This window comes from Brassica napus, chromosome C3 (assembly GCF_020379485.1).
Source record: "Brassica napus cultivar Da-Ae chromosome C3, Da-Ae, whole genome shotgun sequence".
In the NCBI taxonomy this organism is placed as follows: domain Eukaryota; kingdom Viridiplantae; phylum Streptophyta; class Magnoliopsida; order Brassicales; family Brassicaceae; genus Brassica; species Brassica napus.
The window spans coordinates 11,218,017-11,239,818 of NC_063446.1; the positions used below are offsets into that span (position 1 = coordinate 11,218,017).

General features: G+C 32.1%; 4 protein-coding genes across 8 annotated transcripts; 1 reads left to right on the plus strand and 3 right to left on the minus strand.

The window, feature by feature from the left end:
- Positions 1-1,611: 1,611 nt before the first annotated feature.
- Positions 1,612-3,735, minus strand: LOC106385398. Its single transcript, XM_013825321.3, has one exon. The coding sequence runs from the start codon at positions 3,596-3,598 to the stop codon at positions 1,736-1,738; it is 1,863 nt and encodes a 620-aa protein (XP_013680775.2). The 5' UTR covers positions 3,599-3,735; the 3' UTR covers positions 1,612-1,735.
- Positions 3,736-10,534: 6,799 nt separating this feature from the next.
- Positions 10,535-13,449, plus strand: LOC106388111 (glucomannan 4-beta-mannosyltransferase 7). Of its 4 annotated transcripts, none has more exons than XM_013828100.3 (9): positions 10,535-10,875; positions 11,146-11,457; positions 11,524-11,622; positions 11,727-11,979; positions 12,074-12,184; positions 12,254-12,390; positions 12,473-12,786; positions 12,873-13,067; positions 13,143-13,449. In XM_013828100.3, exons 1-9 carry the CDS (start codon positions 10,810-10,812, stop codon positions 13,309-13,311), a joined length of 1,656 nt encoding a protein of 551 aa, XP_013683554.2. In that variant the 5' UTR covers positions 10,535-10,809; the 3' UTR covers positions 13,312-13,449. The 4 variants fall into 4 exon arrangements, with proteins under 4 accessions (XP_013683554.2, XP_022554758.2, XP_022554759.2 ...); XM_022699037.2 differs by having other exon boundaries at positions 10,711-10,850; XM_022699038.2 differs by lacking the exon at positions 10,535-10,875 and having other exon boundaries at positions 11,179-11,457; positions 11,720-11,979.
- Positions 13,450-13,541: 92 nt separating this feature from the next.
- On the minus strand, positions 13,542-14,726 carry LOC106388112. Its single transcript, XM_013828101.3, has 2 exons — positions 13,885-14,726; positions 13,542-13,766 (listed from the first exon to the last, which is right to left on the minus strand). Exons 1-2 carry the CDS (start codon positions 14,138-14,140, stop codon positions 13,744-13,746), a joined length of 279 nt encoding a protein of 92 aa, XP_013683555.1. The 5' UTR covers positions 14,141-14,726; the 3' UTR covers positions 13,542-13,743.
- A 612-nt stretch (positions 14,727-15,338) lies between these two features.
- LOC106388110 (wax ester synthase/diacylglycerol acyltransferase 2) lies at positions 15,339-18,678 on the minus strand. Of its 2 annotated transcripts, none has more exons than XM_013828099.3 (7): positions 18,467-18,678; positions 16,657-17,229; positions 16,514-16,580; positions 16,331-16,428; positions 16,049-16,258; positions 15,818-15,955; positions 15,339-15,708 (listed from the first exon to the last, which is right to left on the minus strand). In XM_013828099.3, the coding sequence occupies exons 1-7, from the start codon at positions 18,485-18,487 to the stop codon at positions 15,541-15,543; spliced, it is 1,275 nt and encodes a 424-aa protein (XP_013683553.2). In that variant the 5' UTR covers positions 18,488-18,678; the 3' UTR covers positions 15,339-15,540. The 2 variants fall into 2 exon arrangements, with proteins under 2 accessions (XP_013683553.2, XP_013683552.2); XM_013828098.3 differs by having other exon boundaries at positions 18,420-18,678.
- Positions 18,679-21,802: the final 3,124 nt, after the last annotated feature.

The following is a 21,802-nucleotide window of genomic DNA, read 5'->3' on the forward strand; positions in this document are numbered from 1 at the left end:
CGCACCTGAAGGATGTCGGAAGGCTCCTAACAATGTTGGTTGTACAAGACTACAAGTACAAGGAACATACATATGCAGAGGGTGGCTCTGTTCTTCATTTGGTTATTGCTCTTTGTAGTGGTGGTGGCCTTGCTCTCTGATCTGAAATCAAATTTCAACAACTTGGAATGTTATGTTTTCTCTGATTATGTTTGGATCATATTGTATTTACAATTTTTGAAATGTTGGAGCTAGGAAACACATGTTCGCATTAACTCGGTTATTTTGTTTACTCAGTTATTTACTATTTTGTTTACTTGGTGACTTGGTGTATTGCGTGAACAGACAAATGCATCTATCCTATATTCCTAGTATACCATCATCGTCTCCCATAGATTCACATCTGCTTTCATGTCTCATCTAGATAAATTTCAAACGCAGTAATAAATATTCTCTAATTTCACCATCCCACTGCATCTTAAAAGCAAAATAATAATAATAATAATAATAATAATAATAATGGTGGAGCATCTCCTCTCAACTATGGGTCTGATTGGTAATGGCTGTAACTTTAAAATTTTTGCTATAGAAAAAAATCTGTAGACTTTTTGCTGTGGCTTTAGATTTTAGTGCTGTAGAATTTTATGGAAAGCACTAAAAATTTGCTTTGGATATTTGGCTCTGCAGAGCACTTGTACAGCTGTAGGTTATTTCAAGAGCTGTGGTTTCAAAAAAAAAATTAAAGCTTGATTGCTCTGAATTTGGTGCTGTAGAAATAAATAGGGCTGTGGACAGCACCTACACCAACTACCAATCACCTCCTATATAACTTACGTTGATTACGTTGATTCGTAGCCACTAGTTTGGTTAAATGTACCATTTTAAATAGTTAAAGCGCTAGTGGAAGAGGGAGGAGGAATTAGTTTTATTTAAGAGTGATACCTTCTTCATCACGGTCAATCACTCTTCATCAGGGATTCGATTGATTCTGTATTTATTATGAATGAATCACAAGTTTCCTAAAGCAGTTAACATTCATCGGCGATGAAGAAGTTATTGGAAGAAAAGACAGTTCTGTGAATTCATTGGTGAGTAAGACAGACACGACATGCACGAGCTTCTCCAAAACCCTAGTCCAGACAAGAGGGAGTGATGATAACCAGGAGAGAAGTCTACGCATCAAAGAAATGAGAGAAGTTAAAAGCTGTGACTCCAGGGAAACAAGCTGACGCACTAGATGCTTTTAGAATTACAGAACTTGTACATATGTAAAATATCAAATCTTATAATAACAATTTTTCACAATAAAGATATCCCAAAACTCAAAAAGAGATTTTTCGAAGATGATAACTATTCCCAGTTTTTGTTTTCGGATAGATATTTACAAAGATTTCTTCGACAAAGTTTAAGAATATTTGGAATATTCAGATTCTTTATATGTAAACGGATATTATTGCATTTATGAAGCGTGAATGGTAAGTCAGAAAACTACTGAAAACCATACTCACTTAATTTGTAAAAATCAAGCTTGGACTCTCTCATTACTTAAAAAAAATAGGTTCTTGTAGAGTTAGAGATTAGAATAATATCTAATTAAAATAATGAGAACCCTGGTTCCATACGCTATCAAAATAGGCCGACTCCGAATACTTGTTTATTTAACTTCACGATACTTTACCAATTATTGATTCAACACCAAGTACGATAAGAGAAAGAAACCGAAGACAATAGCATATGATAGGAGTCAAAGCTCTACTCAATCTTCTTCGTAATCATAAGTATAGTTAGAAGCACAACTCAAGGAACATACAGTCAGGTTATCTCTTGTAAATCTTTTTCCTTGACAAGGCTTCATACAGTAATAGCAAATTGGCCGAGAAATATTACATCTGGCGAGAATTTGAAACACCTTCTCTCCTACTTTGAGAACTTGACCAGGTTTCAGATATGGCTCTCTGCTGAATAAGCAGTGAGTATGAAGGATGGTGCAGCAATCATTGCACCAATAGAATAATCTCTCGACTATATCTTCGCACTCTTCGCACCAATATTTCTCACACCTCCCTTCTCCCCATGAAAGTGTGAGAAAATGTTCGTCCTTCTTATACCAGCTTACTTTGTATGGTAAGGTGGCACATTTTATACAGATAATGAAAGCACATTTTATGCAACTTAACGGAGAATCATTACATTTAGATTTGCATACCTCGCATAATACATATTCTTTTGGGTGTAAAGATAGGAACAAGGGATGCTCATGACCTTGGTAATCAAACGGCTCTGAAATCAAAGCACACCTCACATCGAGCTTGAAATAACATTCATGTTTCGGACACTCATAAACAAAGCCACCACAACAACGAAAACAAGCTGAGCACGAACTCGAAACGTAATTGTTGGTAGCCTTTAATGTAAGTGGATGAGGATGTAACGCATGTTGTATTCTGCGACGAGCTTTTAGGCATGTTTCATGGAGGATGAAGTCACACTCCGCACATGAATAGAATTCATCTTCAATGATAGGCATGACACACGCTTCACAAAACTTGTTTTCATCATAGAGTATGTTTTTCTCGACTCGCAGATGATGGTCATGAAGAAAATAATGGACCACTCCTTCAAATACTTTGCAGAACGGTGGTGCATCTTTTGCCATATCATCTTTTTCGGGTACACCTTTGAGTTCTTCTCCATCCCACACATCTTTTCCTAGAGCACATTTCGAGTGAACAGCATAGTAATCATCACATTCCTTACATGTATATGCACCATAATTACCGTCGATACTTTGACGACAAACTCCGCATGGCCACTTTTCATATCGAAGAGAAGAAACACGGGAAATACGATGGTGGTGACGTGATATCTTGATGGTGTGTGGAGACTCTACACATCTTCCGTGAGCTACAAAGTTGCATCTGAGACAGACATAGGAGGGATCTTTTTCTAGAAATCCACATACGTTGCAGATTAATGAATCTTGTCTAGGGAAAAAGGTAAGGGGATGATCATGTATTTTTTGTTGGTATATAACAATGGGTATCGGCTTCATTGCACATACTGGATGCATGAAAGTTTGATCGACATTACAACGATACATCAAGCCCCCGTACATGTTCCTTCCACAACGTATACAAACAGCTAAATCTTCATAATAATAGAGTTCGAGAGAAGAATGATGATAAGGATAGTACGGGTGTTTAATTTTAAGTGGAGACTCTACACATTCTTTGTGGTACTTTTCTAAACACCAAGCACAAAAGTAATAATCTGTGCCAAAGTTTGAGTTAGAGCACATACCGCATTCCTTATAATCGTCGCCGAAATTTTTATTGTTGCACCAAAACAAAGGAAGCACATGATGACCACCAACCTTACCAGAGAGGACAGACTCAGGAGAAGAATTGATCAAGACAAGTCTGGAATCTGTATGAGTTCCTTTTCGCCATCGTTCACGAGGGCATATGAAAAGGGGTAGAGGAGGGTGATCGTGGTTGGCTACTTCAGCAGATGAGGATGGGCTTTTTATTTGTGGCATAGGTCGGTATTTTGGGTGGTGGTATACCAGAAATAGTTCACCATCTTTTTCGACCTCATGAAATCCACCATCATAATCCATGACTCCCTCCGGTGTTTTTTTTGCTATGTTTGTGTTAACAAGCTTTAGAAGTTACTTGGTCTACAGATATAAGCCTATTAACAATTTTGCACCTTAAATGAAGAAATTTGAAAGTCACAATCTACTTTAGATCCTTAACGTGAAAACGAAGTGGACTTTGTTCTTTTCTTTGTTGTTGTAGTAGTGTTATTTTAAAGCCAAATAAAAAAAACGAATCAGTTTTTCTTCACACATGGTTTTCATCTCCGCTCTGAAAATCCGACTTTTAAAGAGTTTAATTTCAAGAAGAAATTAGTAGTGCTTATGATTTAAAAAGTTTACTAGATTTTGATTTGCTTTTTCAAATCATGAATTTATTTTTTGAAAAAAAAAAAAAATTTATTTGATTCACATTTATTTATAATTGTATGTCCATTTAAATGTTACAAAGGAAGTATTATATTTATGCAAATTATTATCCATATATATATATATAACTTTCTAATGTAAATAATTTCGATTAAAGAATATCTAATCAGATTTTAGAATGATGTGCGCATATAGACGATAGAATTTTTAACTATGTAATAAGGTTTGCATAAAACCAAGATAAACTTTATTGTATTATGAGCATTTTTAGTTATTAACATAATTGGTTGATAATAATTTTGCACCTTAAATAAAGTAATTTGAAAGTTACAATCTACTTTAGATCCTTAACTTGAAAACGAAGTGGACTTTGTTCTTTTCGTTGTTGTAGTAGCGTTATTTAAAGCCAAATAAAAAAAACGAATCAGTCTTTCTTCACACATGGTTTTCATCTCCGCTCTGAAAATCCGATTTTTAAAGACTTTAATTTCAAGAAGAAATTAGTAGTGCTTATGATTTAAGAAGTTTACTGAATTTTGGTCCGCTTTTTCAAATCGCGAAAATTATTTTTGAAAACAAAACCCAAATTTATTTGATTTAAATTTATTTATAATTGTATGTCCATTTAAATGTTACAAAGGAAGTATTATGTTTATGCAAATTATTATATACTAGGTGATTTTCCCGTGCTCATGCACGAATATAAAATATTTCTAAAGTAAATATATTATAATAATTGATTGCTATTTACTTTTAATTTTAAATTAATTTATAATTTGTATGCATCATTTATATAAATAATATTATAATAATATTATATTACTTTAATTATACATATAATTTTATATATGTTATATCTAATCGGTTTTGTTGTTTTTATATTCGATTAGTTATCATTTGGGTAAATTAGATTGTATAACTGAATTCAAGTGTAATATTTTTATTTTATATATCAAAATTTTGATTATTTTTTTTTTGATTTTTTTTTTTCATTTAGGTGGTTGTTGTCTTAGATATGTAAATATATTTTATGAAGATTATGTATAACTTAAGATATATTGTGCTTAAAATGAAATAGGAAAATAAACTAAAGTATCTAATTCCAAATTACATAAATTAATATAACTATAATATTATGAATATCTTACAAAAGAACTAAATTGTAACAGTTTCTTAATATTTTATTTTCATTTTAATATGTTTTTAGTTGTTCTATGATTTATATTTATAAAATAAATTACAATTCTTATAAAATTATATATTCTTATCGTAGTTAAATCTATGATTTTAGATATAAGTTGGATTAATCGAGTCACTCATGTTATGAATATATTGAATTACATATATCCTTTCAAATTCAAAATGAAGTATAATTATTTTTATTATAATTAAGTCAAATCAAATCAATTGTATTTATCGTGCATGTATTTTCATAACATTTTATCAATTATATGTTGATGTTTTTAAAAAAAATATTAGAAAATAAAGCGATGATCAATTGGAAGTTAAATGCATAAGTAGCTAATACATTTTTGGAAGCTCATGAACACATATCAAATTATCAGTATTTACAATAATTAAAATATTTTATAAATTCTAAATAACTTTATGCCATTGATTTATTGAATGGAGATTGAACTTTATTTTAAATAATCTTAAAAATGAGAATTCAGATTTGTTTTGGTATTTTGATTATGGTTCTTTTAAGTTCCACAAACATAAAAAAACATAAAATTTAAAAGCAAATTTAATATTAAGATAATATATAACTTTAATAATGATAAAATATAATATATCTACCTTATTAAACTATTTTGTAACTAATTGATCAAACAATTTTTTTTTTTTAAAATAGTTTTTTAATATCTCATAAAATAAGCAATAAAAAAATTGTGATTGTATTTGAAAATAATATTATATAAGTAAAATATAATTTACTGATATTTTTTCTGTAATTAGAAGATATTATAATCAACTAAATATATGAAAAATAAATAACTCATTTTTAGTCAATTAAACATATATCAGTATATGTTGCTTAATTATCTTATGTAATCATCTAAGAAAATAGATATATATATTAAAATATTTTTTTAATTTTAATTTTTTGTATTGTTTAAAATCAGGTTTTAAAAGAAATAACATTTTTTCTAATATCAAAATTATCTGTGTAAATTGTTTTTAATGAAATCACATTATATACAAATTTATATTTTTCATAATATAGATATAAAGAAAGTATTTTATTACTTCAAAATTATATTTTATGTTATTTAAAAATATTTTTAAATGGAATATTACTATTTTATTAACTTTCCCATTTTATGAAATCATATTATATATACATATATTTTCGTTTTTCAATTCTTTTTAAAAAAATTTCCTTTTTTATTATATGTATATGTTTTTTGGAAAATTTAAAAAGTAAACTTAATAAAAAATAAATAATAGTATTTTAAATGTAAATTAATTCATTAAGGGTATCAGTGTAATCAACCATCGCAAGAATTAACGTAAGAGTGACACATAAGAAACTAACTTCTCAAATAATATTATAAAGATAACTTTCTAATGCAAATAATTTTGATTAAAGAATATCTAATCAGATTTTAGAATGATGTGCACATATAAACGATAGAATTTTGAACTATGTAATAAGGTTTGCATAAAATCAAGATATATTTTATTGTATTATGAGCATTTTGAGTTATTAATAACTGGTTGATAATTGGGTGATTGATTGGGCTGTAAGAGGTGACTTTAGCTTTAGTTTTTACTTACGACCTTTAAAATCATCAATCATACTTTATAGAGAAATTAGGCTCTATATGCATGCACAAAACCAAAATTAGGTGAATACTCATTCACTGTTACTAACACTGTTAGATAATTTAAATCCCAAAACTAACCCTACTAACCTAAATACCTATAAGATTCTCTCTATGATTTGGTGTCGTTTATCTTTTATAATTATAAACACACGTAACATAGTAGCTATTCCTCTTTGTTTCCTCGATATTCAAACAAGAATCAAAACACAAAATTTGAATTTAGTGTACAACACCTGTAGTGTGTCTTCGATCTATCTCCAAGGTCTGAAATGTTCTAGCGTTTCTCTCTTAATTTTTTATTTATACTGATGCAATGATTTCCTTTGTAGGAGTTTGAATAGGATTTGGCATCCATCGCACAAAGAAAAAGTTGAGTTTTTCAAACGAGTAATTTATGGGATTGATATGATGAATAGAAGGTTTATGGAGCTGTGTTTCTATTCGTTTCACCAAGTGGGAATTTCTTGTTTAGTACAATGTTTTGTATCCCTATGTACTCCAAACTTATTCACCTCTCGTTCTTCTTTGATCCGCATTTGAGTTGAACTATAACTTTTTCAACGCCTACGTCTCACTGGATCCGTTACCGATTTCCCTTTCTCACAATGCCACCTCCTTCAGAGCAATCTTCAACATCTACACACAATTTAGTCACTAACATTTTTTTATCGTCTAACTTTAAACAGATGTATTGAATACATTACCACTTACATATCATTGTTATAATTAACTAGTAAATTTAGACGCTAATGTTATTTATAACATCTAATATTAGACGATAACATTCTATATTACTTGTCCGAATCTGCTGCGCGGTTTTAGCAGAGAATCTGAAAAAAAAAATTAGGATCTTGATAATTATCAGATAGAATTGTATGCTTTTAAAATCATTCCCTGTTAAGATATATTAGATGCAATCCTTACTTGTTATTCCTTTTACATGTGACACATTTATGATAAGATTATCTCTAACACATATATATATATATATGTATATATATATATATATCTTAACGACTACTAGAATGCTTACTATACATTACAAAATGTTAACTAGAAATATATATCATTTGCCAGATTTATATCAGTCCTCATGAATCGTACATATGATCAGAATAATATTTTCCATCACAACACATATTGTAAGGACTAAGCCATATTATAACGGATAGGATATACTTCAAAACCTTTAGAAAACCTTTCAAAATCTTACAAACTTTTGAAATTAATAGCTCAACTCTATTATTTGTATTAACGATTAAGTTACACAGTGGATGACACATGTTCTTCTTTTGTGATCCGGTTAACTAGAAACGTAATCCAATCGTATAGTTATATATGTTGTTTGGTACTTATAATGTTAGTTGAAATATAGAATGTTAATCTATTGTTAGATGCTATATTATATGTTAGTGTCTAAGTTTACTAGTAAACGATAAAAATAATATGTAAGTTAGATGATATATAGAGTATTAACGTCTAAATTAGATAGTAAACGGTAAACGTAATGTTAGCGACTAACGATTTCAGTAACCAGTAACTAAATCTTTGGATTAGATAGTACTAAGATAATTTTTTAGTAAAGGATTTATCATTTTTTGTCTCATGTCATATGTGTTATCCTGATGAACATATTTATAGCAAAGGAAAACATAGTTGTTGAGTGGCAATATTATAGGTCAAATGCCATTAGAATTATAGATCTTTCCTATCTGTATTTACATATATACTAAACTAAAGAAAGATAATTGAAATCTTACTCGTTAACTAAAGCAATAATGTTGTTTGCGTAACATAATTGTTATCGTTGTAATGAATTTTTAGGCTTCTTATTTTCGGTATCTTTAATTCAAGGCTCTCAGTTCGTGATAACAATATCTTTGTGAGATTCTATGCATTGGAAAACACAATGTACAAGGAAAATATGTGGTTGAAATTCTCCCACTTGCCAACCTAAAAAAGAACAGAATGCTATACTATCTCCCACCATAGTTAGGTAAATCGACTAGGTTACACTCTTTCCCGTGACATGGCACAAAACAAGGGTAATACAGGCACATCACTTAACATTAGCTACAGAAGTCATGGGTTTTTCATACGAATGTATACTTACCTAATTTTGGTTATTATTGAGTACATGTAGCCAATTGTCTCTACTTTATATTGGTTTTTAAAACTACAGCCAAAAAAATAAAAAAATGGTTGTAACAACCTTATTTTCTAAAACCTCATCTTTTTAGCTGTAGGAAATTTTAAAGTTACATCCCCTAAAGCTAAATAAAAAAAACTTACAGTCCAAATTTTACAGTAAAATTTATACATTTACAGCTGAACAAATCACCCTCAATATCCACACCTAAAAACTGATCTAGAACTGATTTAAAAGACGGAGTCCAAAATCCAAATAGACCAAACCAATATATTCAAACAAGTTTTAAATTGCTATATACCACTGTTTTGAAAACTGGACCGGCCCAGCCGGTCAAACCGTGACTCGGCCTTCTAACCGGTTCTGGATTATACTAAAAATCAGATTTGAGTTAAACCAGCAAACCTTGTCAAAAACCGGTGAAACTCGCTAAAATCGGTGACCCGTTTCAATATTAAAACTCAGTTTTCTCAAATTCAAGTAAAAAATATTAAAAACTGCAAATTTTAAAAGTATTTCATAAAAATCATATTACTTTTAAATATCTATTTAAATAAATTATTTTCACTATATTTTATATTATTTTTAAAATTTTCATTTTATTTTCATATCATTTTTAGATTCTAACAATGATATAAAAATTTATAAAACAGAATTTTATAATTATACCAATACATATAGTTATACATAATCTAAAATTAAATTAAAATTTTAAATTCGGTTGAACAGGTCTGACATTGACCCATCTATAATACCTGTCTGGTGCAGTTTTCAAAACATTGCTATATACGAAAAAGACTGATACCAAACATGATCCGTATTGAAAACTGAATAAGTATCCGAGTATATATGGGTGTATATTAGTTATAATTGTACTTATAAGTTATAACTAGCGGGTATGCTTCTCTCTCTAGAATAGAACGTGGTTACAAATTACATTGAACCGAATATGTTATTTATTGCTCAATCTCCGTTTCCATATCCAGAAAACCAAAATGAATATGACTTCAAACCAAAAGTGCTCATCAGGTTATGGAAACGTTAAAATATTAAGTTTTTATTGTTTTTTTATTTTTGAGAAAAAGTTTGTATTGTTAATTAGACACTGAATAGCATATCGATAGTACATGATGACCGTATATGTCACTAAATGACTCGGAAGTTCTTATTTACATTGTTGCAATTTATTGTGTATAATTCAACCTGCTTGTGACACATATATGATATATATGGAATTCATGAGGAACGTACTTGGCTAGAGCTCCAGCCTCCATGGCCCCCATTTGAGAGATCTTTCCATCCAACGAATGCTGAAGCACATAAGAACGTCGAGTACTACCGATTAGGAAGCGTGTGTATCATCAGACGTCACAAGCTGCTCCTCGAGACTTTGAGCCGACCTGTATTAAAAATCTTTTAAAAAATATATGGTCCAGGGCCCCGACAAACTTTGAGCAGGGCATGTATATATTTACAACTTACAATAATGATTATTCTTTTTCTTTACAAGTTTATAGACAACAAAATATCTTAATGTAGTACATATTAACATATATATGTATTTATTTTAATTTTTAGCAATATTTATTATAGGAAGATATCATTTTTTTGTTAATAATTGCTTATAACCATAATTAGATACAATACATTCATGTGGGTGATATAACAACGTGGTGCATGACAAGTAGTTATTTTAACCATATTTAGACAATAATTTAATTGACAGCAGAGAAATAGCGATAGGCCCACTTGGCCGATAAAAGATTCCCACTTGACTCCAAACTACAGAGAGAGAAAGAACAGAGGCGAAAGAAAGATCATCGACCAAGGAGCTAGCGGCGATTTGTGAGGGAGAGAGAGCAGAGCAGACTCGAGAATTGTCAATGTCTCCTCTCGCAATCTTCCACGGTCTTGCTCACGACACGTACCCCTCCCTTCTCCTCTCAATGGTTCTCTCTCTCTTTAGTGACAAATGTTGTATCTTGCTTGTTATCTACGACTTCAATGCTTTATTCAATTTGGACTTTGTCGTCAACGTTTTCTCGTGCAAGGATTGATTTTTACTGCTGGGTTCTTGTTGATTTCATAAATCGTACGAACCCATCTCGTCATTGCTCAGTTCTTGATTGCTACATTGCTTTAGATCTGTTGAAAGACCAGATCTTTTGTCCTTTAGTGTATTAAAGCTTGGTGTTTTGTCTTTTACTTCCTCATTGAAGTCTCAAGTTCGAAGCTTTAAAGCGTCTACATGGGAAGATACGATTACCCGAATCAGCCTCTGGTGGGAGCAAGCCAGGGCTGTGGTGGTTGTGCCTGTCTTCAAGTTCCTGGTAGCTCTATGTTTGATCATGTCTGTGATGCTCTTCGTTGAGATGATGTACATGGGAGTTGTGGTAGCCTATATCAAGCTGTTCAAGAGGAAACCAGAGAAAGTTTACAAATGGGTGGCTATGGAGGAGGATGATGTTGAGTGTGGAAGTGAAAGCTTCCCTATGGTTCTTGTGCAGATTCCTATGTACAATGAAAAAGAGGTAACAAACCTAAGGCTTGTAAGTTCCTTCTTTACTAAGGTTTGAACTCATTTTTGTATTTGGTAGGTCTGTGAGCAATCAATTGCAGCTGCTTGCAAAATCTCGTGGCCGTCGAATCGTATAATAATCCAAGTGCTTGATGACTCCACAGATCCAGCTAGTAAGGTCCTTTGTTTACACCTCTATAGATACATTCACCCTTCTCATCTCAAGCCATGTGTGTTAGATTGAGTTTGTTAACGTTTTGGTTATGTAATGAAAGGAAACAGGAACTGGTGAAAAAGGAATGTGAGAGATGGTCCAAAGAAGGTGTCAACATAACATTTGAGATAAGGGATAACAGGAAAGGATACAAAGCCGGTGCGCTGAGAGAAGGGATGAAGCATAGCTATGTGAAGCAGTGTGACTACGTTGCTATCTTTGATGCTGATTTTCAGCCTGAGCCTGACTTCCTCTTCCGCACCGTTCCTTTCCTAATTCACAATCCAAAGTTAGCACTTGTTCAAGGCCGTTGGGAGTTTGGTAACACATTCCTTTTTTTCATCACAAATTTATAATTGGTACATGCTAATGCCATCCCCTTGAGATTTTTGCTTTTTGGTAATAATCTTCACAGTGAATGCGGGACAATGCATGATGACGAGATTGCAGGAGATGTCTCTGAGTTACCATTTCATGGTAGAGCAGCAAGTTGGATCCTCAACGTTTGCCTTCTTTGGGTTCAACGGTAATGACATTCTCAATCTCATTACTTTTCTGAATAAAGCTTTTTTCTTATTGTGTGAAACTACTGCAGGAACGGCTGGTGTGTGGAGAATCTCGGCGCTGAATGAGTCAGGTGGATGGAATGACCAGACAACAGTAGAAGACATGGACTTAGCTGTAAGAGCCACACTCAGAGGCTGGAAGTTGCTATACCTCGACGATCTCAAGGTTATAGAAGATTCCTCTGTTCTCTTGTCATCTTTGGGCTATGCGGTTTGTTTATAACTTTTGTGAGTTTGTTATCTGTTAGGTGAAAAGTGAGTTGCCTTGTTCATTCAACGCCCTCCGTAGCCAGCAGCATAGATGGACTTGTGGCCCTGCGAATCTATTCAGGAAAATGGCTGGAAAGATAATAAGAAGCGAGAATGTCTCTCTATGGAAGAAGCTGTATATGTTGTACAGCTTCTTCTTCATGCGCAAGCTCGTGGCTCACGTCCTCTCCTTCTGCTTCTACTGTGTTATCTTGCCAGCTACTGTTCTGTTCCCTGAGGTCACGGTTCCGAAATGGGCTGCGTTTTATCTCCCTTCTTTGATCACTCTCCTCATCGCACTCGGTAGACTAAGGTCTCTCTCTCTCTCTCTCTCCTCTCTTAAAGCTCATGTTAATCATTTGATATCTTTCTCATGTTTTATACTTTTTTGGTTGACAGATCAATCCATCTTTTGGCGTTTTGGGTTCTGTTTGAGAACGCAATGTCACTGGTTAGAACAAAGGCTCTGGTCATGGGCTTGTTTGAAACAGGGAGAGTACAAGAATGGGTTGTGACAGAGAAGTTAGGTGACGGTCTCAAGACGAAGCTGATTGCACAAGCACCTGAAGAACATCACGTCAGATTCAGAGATAGGTAAACTATAAACGTTTCATATTGAGCCTTAACCGAAGTTTGAGATTAGTAAAGGGATGTTATCATTGGTTGCAGGGTGCATTTGATGGAGCTATTGGTTGGAGTGTACCTGTTGTTCTGCGGATGCTACGACATCATCTACGGGAAGCAGACACTGTTTTTGTACCTTCTGTTCCAGTCAATGGGCTTCTTCGTTGTTGGTTTTGGGTATGTGGGCAAATATGTTGCTGCTTCATCATCCTAACATTAGATTTTTAGATCTCAAAGAGTCTCAATATGTCTCAAAAGGTTTTTTAGTTGTTGACCATATTGAGATTACCACTTTTTTTTTTTTTGTTTGGGAGGTCTGAGAATAATAATGATATATATACACTTTGTATTACTACCACTTGAGTGATTGTAACACAACGAATCTATCTCAAACGTGACCAATACAGTCTCCTGATTCATTCTCTACTGCTAGGGGCTGGCGTATGGTTAAGTCTTTATACTAAATACATAAACTGAGTTTCTTAGGCATTGATCTGTCTGTATAATGAGATTGATTATCTAAAGGCATACGTTCCAGATCCTTTGTATGAACCTCAAAAGAAAGGCAGTAACAATTACAAAGAATAAAATGCAAAATCGTTGAAGGCTTGCACCTCAAGTTATCAATCATTCTCTTCCACCATCGTCACTGTTTGATCATTGCTACTACTGTAAACATATCAACAAACAGAAACACAAAGTCTTTATCAAAACATAAACATCCCAAAATCAAAGAGACACAACAGAGGATATATATATCTTGTCGGAATCGGTTGAAATGGTTTACCTGGATTCGAAACCAACCAAAGTATTAGGGCGCAGAGGATGAGAATGAGAGGGATGAAATGGATAGCGTTCTCGGCGGATCTGAGTCGTGATTTGTCCTTCTTTCCAGGGTAAGAGTTTGGGTCGTACCTGGGCAGAAGAAGCTGTACATCCTCCGAGTCTGTGTCGCTTTGGATTCGCGGCGGAGACGGTGATGGTGACGGAGCTTTTGCTGATAGTTGGTCGGATACTATTGAGGCGCTCGCCGATCGACGCATGTCTTGTCTTTTTTCTTACTTTACGCGGTTTTCTCGGGTCTCACGAGGAGAAAACTTTTATATATAGTTGAATACGAATTGACTATTCTACCCTTTGAAACTCATCTCACGCGCTCTTCCCGGCAAATCTGTGTTGAGTGTTCTTGTACGACACACTAAAAATATATATTTTGTTTACAATTTTTAAATAATTTAATGCTACTAATTAATTTTCTAATATAACTAAATATTTTCCACTTCAATTTTATATTGACATTAAATTATGCATATATACAAAAAAAAAACTAAAAGTTATAAAATTTTGTTAATTCGTAATATTTTTTAATTTAGTGGGATGTTTCAGGTGGCCAAACGTGTCATGGAGAGAAGTAGACTGTAGATACTACTGGTATAGATATTACGTCTGACCCTAGTTCTAGTAATTACGCTAAGAAGGAACCAAAATTAACTAGCACATTGTTTCTGACCCGACAACCAGCTAGATCGGTCAAAGACGTGTTTCGTAATTAAGGAACAATTTCAAAACAAAAATATTATTTCCATTTTACAAATAGAATACTAGATTTCTTACTGTATCTTTTTCTTACTATATCTATTCTATTAAAATAACAACATGATATATTGATATACGTGTGGTCTAACTATTTTAATACGATTATTAAAAAAAATTATTAATCATTTAAAAAATATTAAAGAAACAAAATACAAATACGACTAAAAAAATATAAATACGATTAAAAAAATACAAATATAAAAATTAAACTTCTAAGAAAATGTAAAACTAAAAAATAGAGTCAGAATCTAGTACATTTTAAAATTCTATTATGGACCTATTATCCTCGGATGCAGTGACCCCGTAGTCCATATAATTTGTTTCTGGTTATGTGGCAGGAAGAATAAATATATTGAAAATAACTACGTAGGCATCATAGTGTCCGCAAAGTTTAATTTTGAAATGTTCTTCTCATGAGGTGTCTTAGAAGAAAACAATATTTTCTCATGAAAATTCTAATTTTCACTAATGAGAACGTTATAAGGTGTAACTGGTGACGAATAAAAGAAATATATGGAATGATAGAAATTATTATTTTTGAAATTTAATGGAACGGAATCAACATTCCATTTATTCTAAAACGTTTTTGATTTAGAATAATTTTTCAAATGATAATTTTTTTTTCTGGAATGGTATGGAATGGAATGTTATAGAATGAAATAGAATATATATTCAATATTTTAATTGTAACCGGTGAACTTTTTTTGGAATGCACATGAATTAAGCATTAGAAATTTTAATTCCAAAAAAGTGCATTCCAGTTGCAGCCATAGTGAAACATTACTTCGGCCAGCAGGTTAACTCTCTTTATTTATTTCTTAGCTATTGTTGTCAAAAAGAAAATTACTTAAACTTCCAATTTGTAAGAACCCATTTCCACAACAGCCGACTTCATGGAGTTGAGAGAGTCTATGATGAGATCACAAAGATGATGAGGATCAGGGATCACACTGAGATCAACAGCTAGATTGATGATAACCTTCTTTACATAGCTTTGTATATGTATTGTCAGTCCCTTTTCAACAACAAAAAACAACAACAAAGCATTAGTTTTTCTACACAATAAAATTACATATTTTAATCAATATGATTCTTGGTGATATTTTTTATATGGTGCATAGTACCTGCGGCACACCACATGAACTTGCTGCAATGTAAGATATCTCATGGTCGAAAAAGCTGATTTCTTCATCTGGACCGACGACATTTGTAAATATTACTGACGTGCGACTAAAAATACTGTTTACGAGATTCTTCAGTGCCTGATTTTCCACACCGACACATCCAAATACGCCCATCAGTTATAGACTAATGTAATATAACTGAGATTATTGTTGATTTTTTCTTTGTCTCACCTTTAGCCCGAAAACTTTCATAGTGAACTTGAGTAATGCAAAAGAAAATATAGGTTCAAGAGAAAGTTTCTTCCTGTCCATTGTAATTTTGGCTCGTCGGATGTATTCCAGGGTATCCTCTTCTAACCTTATCCATAGAGGGAACAAAACATAGCCGATTGAGTTTCCCCATCTTGATTTTGAACCTTTCTCCATCATCTTAGCCAAATCCTGCATGTGTTTATATATACTATATAATGTATTTAATATAAGATTAAGAAACATTAAGATGATTATTTATACCTCAATATTTCTGTTTGGCCGTAAGTTGAAAAACACAACACCGTAGATATTGTTTTTCTCTAGGACCTTTCTTGACTTTGAAGTTTTATTATTCAAATCTGTTAAATTTCTGAAGTTCATTTAACGTATAAAATATTAACTAAAAATGCAAAAACATATAGGGAAGAAAATATAGTGATTTACCAATTTTTTGACTCAAATATCGTGAAAGACCCGCTTGCACGACTCCAAGAAGAACATCATTCACCGTCTACTTAAGGGAAAAGGGAGACGATGAAGTGATAATTCGATGAATAAACTAATATAAAAAAAAATATGAAACATACCATATTCATCGCATTCTTCACCACTTTCACATCATCCAAACTAAAAATTCGATGAATAAACTTATTAACGCTAATTGTAGCACCTGGTTTACCCTTAAGAGGTGTTACATTGTCTCTAGCGAAGCATACAATAACCATAGACTTGAAAACTTCAACACAAGTGTGGAACAACAATCTTACTATGAACCAAAACCAAGCAATTAAGGACCAGCAAATGTGCCTCGCTTTGCTTTTCTTTGGGACTACGAAAGTAGGCAATGCCTCGAGATCGCATGTTTTTCGAGTACAAGCGAGTAAAAGAGACATAAGAGACATTCCATCACCTAAAGAATGGTGAAACCTAGCCACGGCTACAGATCCAGCATATGATGTCTTAAGTTGCAGTAAGTGAAACTCCCATAAAGGTTTTGACTTATCCATTGGAGAAAGTGCCATATTAGTTGTATAATCCTCTAGAAACTGATCAGGATTTTCAATGTTGGGGTCTATATCTGGAACAATTACATGATCTTCCACTTTTACTGTTGTAGGAATCCACTTAGCTTTTACTTTATGCTCTCCAAGACCAGTCTCCTACAGAAGCACATATAAGCAAATTGTTCCAAGTGGCACAAAATACTCCATCTGATTCTTTTCACAAAGTACTTTAGTAAAAAAGAAGTGTTTCATATAAGAATTTGGATCATTTTACAAATTTATCTTTGTGTAGTTCACTCTTATCATTTTAAACATTGATTATAAAGTAGTAACAATTGAAATCATTTTACAAGAAAGAAAATAACATATGCTCATTCAACATATTCTCGTATGAAAAACCCAACAAAAAGAATTTATATACTTTTGTCACATGTGTTGTTTCCTTGTTTGCTCTCGCTCTATTTTAATTTAAAACTAGGAGTTTTCCTGCGCCATGCGCAGATATAAAATATTTAAAAATATTATATATAAATAAAATTTTCTATTTATATATTTTAGTTTTATTAGTTTAAAAAATAAAACCATAATGTAATTGTTTTTAGTTTGATTTATTCAAGTTTACTTTGACTTTTTAATTTTGCATTATTTAACTTTTGATAAAAATAATTGAAATTTATAAAGTTACTTTATTATATTATTATTTATTTAATTACCATTTTTAAATATTTCTATTTGTAAATATATAAATTATTTCTAATAATATATACATTAAATAAAAATGACTTATATACGTTGATAAAATATATTTTAAACTACACTTATTTTAATAATAAAAATATGATTCATATATTGATGTAAAATTTTAATATTCGTAATTATTATTTATATATAAAAACATATTTTTTTATTGATATAGAAAAGTTATTAGGTATCATAAAATCTTACCAAAATGAATATTTACTGAGAAAAAATATTTTTGATATAAAATTTATTAGTTATTACTATATTATGAAATTTTTCCAAAAATATAAATCCGTATATAGAAAATCATCATTATTATATTTAAGAAATCTTACCAAAAACATAAATCTAAATATAGTAAATTTTACATGTCACAATTAGATTTATGTCATGTCATATTTCTTTTAAACCATGTCATCATTTTTTTGTGAAAGTTAATGTAGTGATGACACATATACAAATCACTTCTCAAATATAGTTTAGGGAATTTTAATTATTAAAATAATTAATGTGAGTTCTATTTGGTGAGATATTCACTTGATGTGGATCCCTGAAAGAATACAGCTTTTCCATACAAATGTATGGCTGAATCAATTATTAATTACCAGGATGCTAGAAAAACGTGGATGGTTGATCAAAGTGTTCTTTAAACCTTCAACAATGGCGTGTGCATTGCCCTCAGTTTTGCATCCAATGGTTATGATGTTGAAGCAGTCCTGACCGGGCATACTGAATAGCCGTGAAAACGGGCTGAGCGGCTCCTCGCTGGGCATCACTTGCTTCGCTGCAGCCATCTCTTAGTCCTGATTATGTGTGCTCAGTTTTATAAACTTGTTGTTAGCCTATGGCCCTATGCTTAGTTTATATACGCGTGCTTCGTCTATGATTATAATTGATTTTAATGTAATTAAATGACCGTGCTGAATATCTAACTTCTATAGTGACTGCGTGCTATGGATGGGTTTTCCATTTGTTTGTTTCGTCATCGATATTGATTGGACCTGTGTCCCTTACTAATCATACTTTTAATTCAGTTGCCAAACGTGTTAGGTGGCTAGTAGGCTGCACTTAATGTTTGTTCCGGCTATGTTACAGAAAAACACAGGCTATCCTTTAACAAACTTGCATAAAAGCACACACTTCAAAGCAAACAAGTGTTCCAATAATTATTTCTTCCTATAACATTGATGCCTTCCCCGTTCGGGAAGGCGCTAGGCGCTAGGCGCTAGTCGGACGGTCGGGTTGGACCTATTGCCTAAAAAGAAAATCGGAGATTAATCGAAAATTATGCGGAGCGAAATTTTTAGATTGTTTGCTACGTTAATACATTTTCATGTTTAAGATTGTATAAATCACACAGATAGAATATATAAACTTAATATAATGTAATTTTCATCAAAATTATGAATATAAATGATATTTATAAAAATTTTAGATCAAATAAATAAAAAAATATCATAAAATAATAATAAAAAAAAAAGATTAGGCGGCTAGGCGGTCTAGGCGGAGAAAATCGGATATCCGATTTTTTTAACCGATTTGGCATAAATCGGGACGGAAGAGTGACGCGTAGCGTCCAAACGGCTGTTTAGGCGGTTAGACGGCCGATTTTTAGAACAGGGGATGCCTTGAATGACTTGCGATTGCACACAAAGTAAAACTTAAAACTTCATGTTTCAACAACAATCACAGCTAAGATAATACTCCTTGTGTAATTGTGTTTCATATCTTGGTAGTTTTAGCAAAAATAATTTGTTTTATAATATAAGTAGTTTTTATATTTTCACAAAAAAAAATAGTTTTCATATTTCAATGTACTTTTTTTATTTATTAGATATTGTATGACCAATTAAATACAATAAACTTTTTATAATTGATTGAACTTATTAATTAAATGCTACTTTTTAAAAAGTAACAACTTTTTTAATATTAGTGTTCTTAACCAAAACTAACTACAGTAAGAAACAGAGGGAGTGAGAAATAGTGATTCACAAAACCAAAATTTTAAAACACTTGATCAGAAGATATAAATAAGCTTTTTGTATTTCAAAACCAAAATCAGAACTCAATTTTGCATACATTTAATTTTTTTGGGTAATTTCTTACATTTTACTTGTTCTATATATACACAAATATAACCATTTAGAGTCTCCAAATCTACACTTTTGAATCAACTCCCTCTATTTTATAATATAAATAGTTTTACCAAATAAATTTGTTTCGCAATATAAATAGTTTTAACAGTTCAATGCAATTTTTTATATTTATTGAATATTGTGTCACTAATTAGATTATATAGGGTTATTTTATATTTGATTGAAGTTATATATTAATGATATTTTTTTAACAAGAACCACTTTTTTAATATTGATGCTTTTAATTAAAACTATCTGCAATTTAAAATAGATGGAGTAATATTTTACCATAAACAAAAATTTAAAATTTTGAAACTTGGGTTCAGACCGACACTTTATGTTAGGTGATTCTATTAGATTTATGTTAGGTCGGATTAATATAATATACATTTTGAAAGTAATTAAAGATCCACATACGTATTTAGAGCACCAACGACAACAAATCCTTAACAATAAATTATTATAATAATATGTGGGGCTCAAATATTTAAGAATCTGTACCACAATTGCCTCTTGAAGTCCCAATTTATGGATTTTTTTTCTGACAGCCTCTTCACTGTGCGCGGACTCCACCTCCGCGTAGGAACCCGCGATTGGCCAATCTTTTTTTTTTTTTTTAATTCGGACGAAAAAAAAAAATATTCCAAAAGTTGTTGTTAAGGATTTGTTGTTGTAGGTGCTCTTAGACCATCCGCAACCCGGGATTTTAATGAATCCTTAAGTCCAAATCTTTAACTATTAGGCATATAATAATAATATTTAACTCAAATAACGTAAGGATCAGTCCTTTGCTATAGAAGGATTAAAATGTGTTGATCCTTGTTGACGTGGCACATCAATTTTGTCCGTCAAGTGAAGGGTTTCACGCGTTCGTTTCATTTCGAATCTAGACGAGAAAAAAAAAAGTTAGTGTCGGCGATAAGGCGATTGTGCTCTCTCCGGGTAAAAAAGGTTAATCGAAGTTCTGTTGTTGATTTCCCCTGATTCTTGGGATTTACATTCGATTTCATGTCGGTTTTCTTCGCAAATTAGGTTACGGAATTGGGGAATTGGGTTTTCAATCGAATCGGTGAAATTTGGGGTTTTCGCGAGAATTGGGTTTCAAAACGATTTGTGTTTCAATCGATTTGGGGTTTCTTTCCTTTGTAATAAAGGTTTCAAAACGATAAAGGTATCATTCGATTGGGGTTTAATTTTGGTTTGTAGTGTGGGTTTCAAAACGATAACGCTTTCAATCTAGTAGGGTTATTCAGTGGAGTCATCTTCTTCTGTATGTGGTCTGAGTCTGTTGAGCATAGGGAATCCGATTCTTTGATATGTTTGATATGTATACAATTTTTTTATACAGATGTTTGATATGTTTTCACAATATAATTGACGATTCTTTGATATGTTTTATACAAATGTTTTCAATATTTCCTCTGATTCTTTGATATGTTTTATATTAACGTGTTCATTATTTCCTCTGATTCTTTGATATGTATTAACGAATGTGTTGCTCTTCTTTCAGGTTAAGGAAACATGGGACAATATAGCTACAGCCAACCCAGTTCATCAGAGGAGTATGATATAGACTTAACTTCGCTTCTTCAAGCAGAAGCTGATATCTACGCGGATGAAGCTGAGAGTAGGCAGAATATAGTTGAGTCGGTTGAGTACGTTCCTCAACCTGAGGCTGATGATGGAATTCCCAAGACCTGCTACTGTGGTGGTGAGCTTGTCGTTGCAACAGCTTACACAAGGAAAGATCAAGGGAGAAGGTACTTCACTTGTGAGAATGCGGATGATGGAGACTGCCATATATGGAAATGGTTGGATGTGGCAGTCATGGAGGAGTTTGGTGATTATCAGAG

Bases quoted from the DNA above. Each gene is read 5' to 3' on its own strand.
- LOC106385398 (XM_013825321.3), bottom strand. From the start codon at position 3,598: ATGGATTATGATGGTGGATTTCATGAGGTCGAAAAAGATGGTGAACTA.
- LOC106388111 (XM_013828100.3), top strand. From the start codon at position 10,810: ATGTCTCCTCTCGCAATCTTCCACGGTCTTGCTCACGACACGTACCCC. The intron at 11,623-11,726 runs GTCCTTTGTTTA...GAAAGGAAACAG, and splicing joins CCACAGATCCAGCTAGTAAG to GAACTGGTGAAAAAGGAATG. The intron at 13,068-13,142 runs GTAAACTATAAA...CATTGGTTGCAG, and splicing joins CACGTCAGATTCAGAGATAG to GGTGCATTTGATGGAGCTAT.
- LOC106388112 (XM_013828101.3), bottom strand. From the start codon at position 14,140: ATGCGTCGATCGGCGAGCGCCTCAATAGTATCCGACCAACTATCAGCA. The intron at 13,767-13,884 runs GTAAACCATTTC...ATATGTTTACAG, and splicing joins TTGGTTGGTTTCGAATCCAG to TAGTAGCAATGATCAAACAG.
- LOC106388110 (XM_013828098.3), bottom strand. From the start codon at position 18,608: ATGGCTGCAGCGAAGCAAGTGATGCCCAGCGAGGAGCCGCTCAGCCCG. The intron at 16,581-16,656 runs GTATGTTTCATA...TCCCTTAAGTAG, and splicing joins TGAAGAATGCGATGAATATG to ACGGTGAATGATGTTCTTCT. The intron at 16,259-16,330 runs GTATAAATAATC...AAACACATGCAG, and splicing joins GGCCAAACAGAAATATTGAG to GATTTGGCTAAGATGATGGA.